The sequence below is a fragment of the Chinchilla lanigera genome, unplaced genomic scaffold (assembly GCF_000276665.1).
Source record: "Chinchilla lanigera isolate Chin_1 unplaced genomic scaffold, ChiLan1.0 scaffold00010, whole genome shotgun sequence".
NCBI lineage: Eukaryota > Metazoa > Chordata > Mammalia > Rodentia > Chinchillidae > Chinchilla > Chinchilla lanigera.
In genome coordinates, this window is record NW_004955411.1 from 35,609,984 (window position 1) to 35,611,185 (window position 1,202).

The 1,202-nt window shown below is 49.5% G+C and overlaps 1 protein-coding gene across 1 annotated transcript in view; it reads left to right on the forward strand.

Annotated features, from left to right (window-relative positions):
• Gtf3c6 (general transcription factor IIIC, polypeptide 6, alpha 35kDa) overlaps positions 1 to 1,202 on the forward strand; it is a gene marked incomplete at its 5' end in the record, with an annotated part of 9,677 nt that overhangs the window by 212 nt on the left and 8,263 nt on the right. The window contains 1 exon segment of the mRNA XM_013510831.1: positions 98 to 178. Coding sequence (XP_013366285.1) covers positions 98 to 178 — 81 coding nt within the window.

Here is a 1,202-nt window from a genome sequence, read left to right on the forward strand (position 1 = left end):
GCCGCCCTGGGGTCGCCGCCGCGGGATGCGGGCCTTTCTGTGACCGCGTCTTCCCGCTCGCGTGCGCGCTAACTTGTGAGCCTTTCTCTTCCACCAGGAGCAGTTCGTTCTGGTGGAGCTGTCAGGAATTATTGATTCAGACTTCCTCTCCAAATGTGAGAACAAATGCAAGATCTTGGTGAGTCTTGTAGGAGTGGGGGACTGTAGATTTTCTGGACCGTTAAGGAATGGGGCAGTACCATCCGCAGGTCCCTACACGCAGCCCACCTTCAGAGCGGAAGCTTGGCGTCCTCAGAGGTCCAGGGTCCCTGTAGAAACAGAGGTGTGCCGCTCTGCTCTAGCGTCTGATGAGATGATGATGATGATGATGATGGTTTTTGTCTTTTTGAGACAGGATCTCACCATGCAGTTCAGGCTGGCCCTGAACTCACTGTGTAGCCCAGGCTGGTCTCAAACTCACAACGATCCTCCTGCCTCAGCCTGCCCAGTGTTGCGATTACAGGCGTTCACCACCTGTGATTTTGGGAGGAACATTGTGTCATGGAATAATGAGATGTACTGAAAAAATGTTTTAGAAAGTGACACGGGAAAAAGAAAGTGACGGGAGAACAGATTTTTCACATAGAGATTAAATTGTAGTAGAAAAGGAAAGACACCTCCGAGAAAGCGATTTAAAAGACATTTTTTCCTCATGGTGCTGGCACTGTACCACTTAGTGACAGCCCCAGCCGACCTTATTTTTAAATATTTTTAGCAAGGTTCTGGCTGAGTTGCCCAGGACGGCCTCAAACTTGCAGTTGTCCTGTCTCTGCCTCCCAGAGTGCTAGGATTGATTACAGAAGTGTACCACTAGCTTTTTTCTTTTCTTTTCCTTTTTTTGAGACAAGGTCCTCCTGTGTAGCCCAGATTGGCCTCAAATATACAAGCCTCCTCCCTCTGCCTCCCACGTGCCAGGATTACAGTCATTACAGGTGTGCCCCACCATGCCCAGCTTGCTTATTGCCTCTTTTTTGGGGTGATAATGGAGAATGGAACCAGGGCCTTCACACACTCAGCACGGCTGTATAACTGTGCAAAACCTAGAATCGTTACCATTTTACCATAAAGCCCTTGAACTATGTGCACAAAAAACTTCCTCTTCCTGGGCCGGGGATAAAGCTCGGTAGCACAGCACCTGCCTGGCAAGTGCGAGGTTCTGAGTT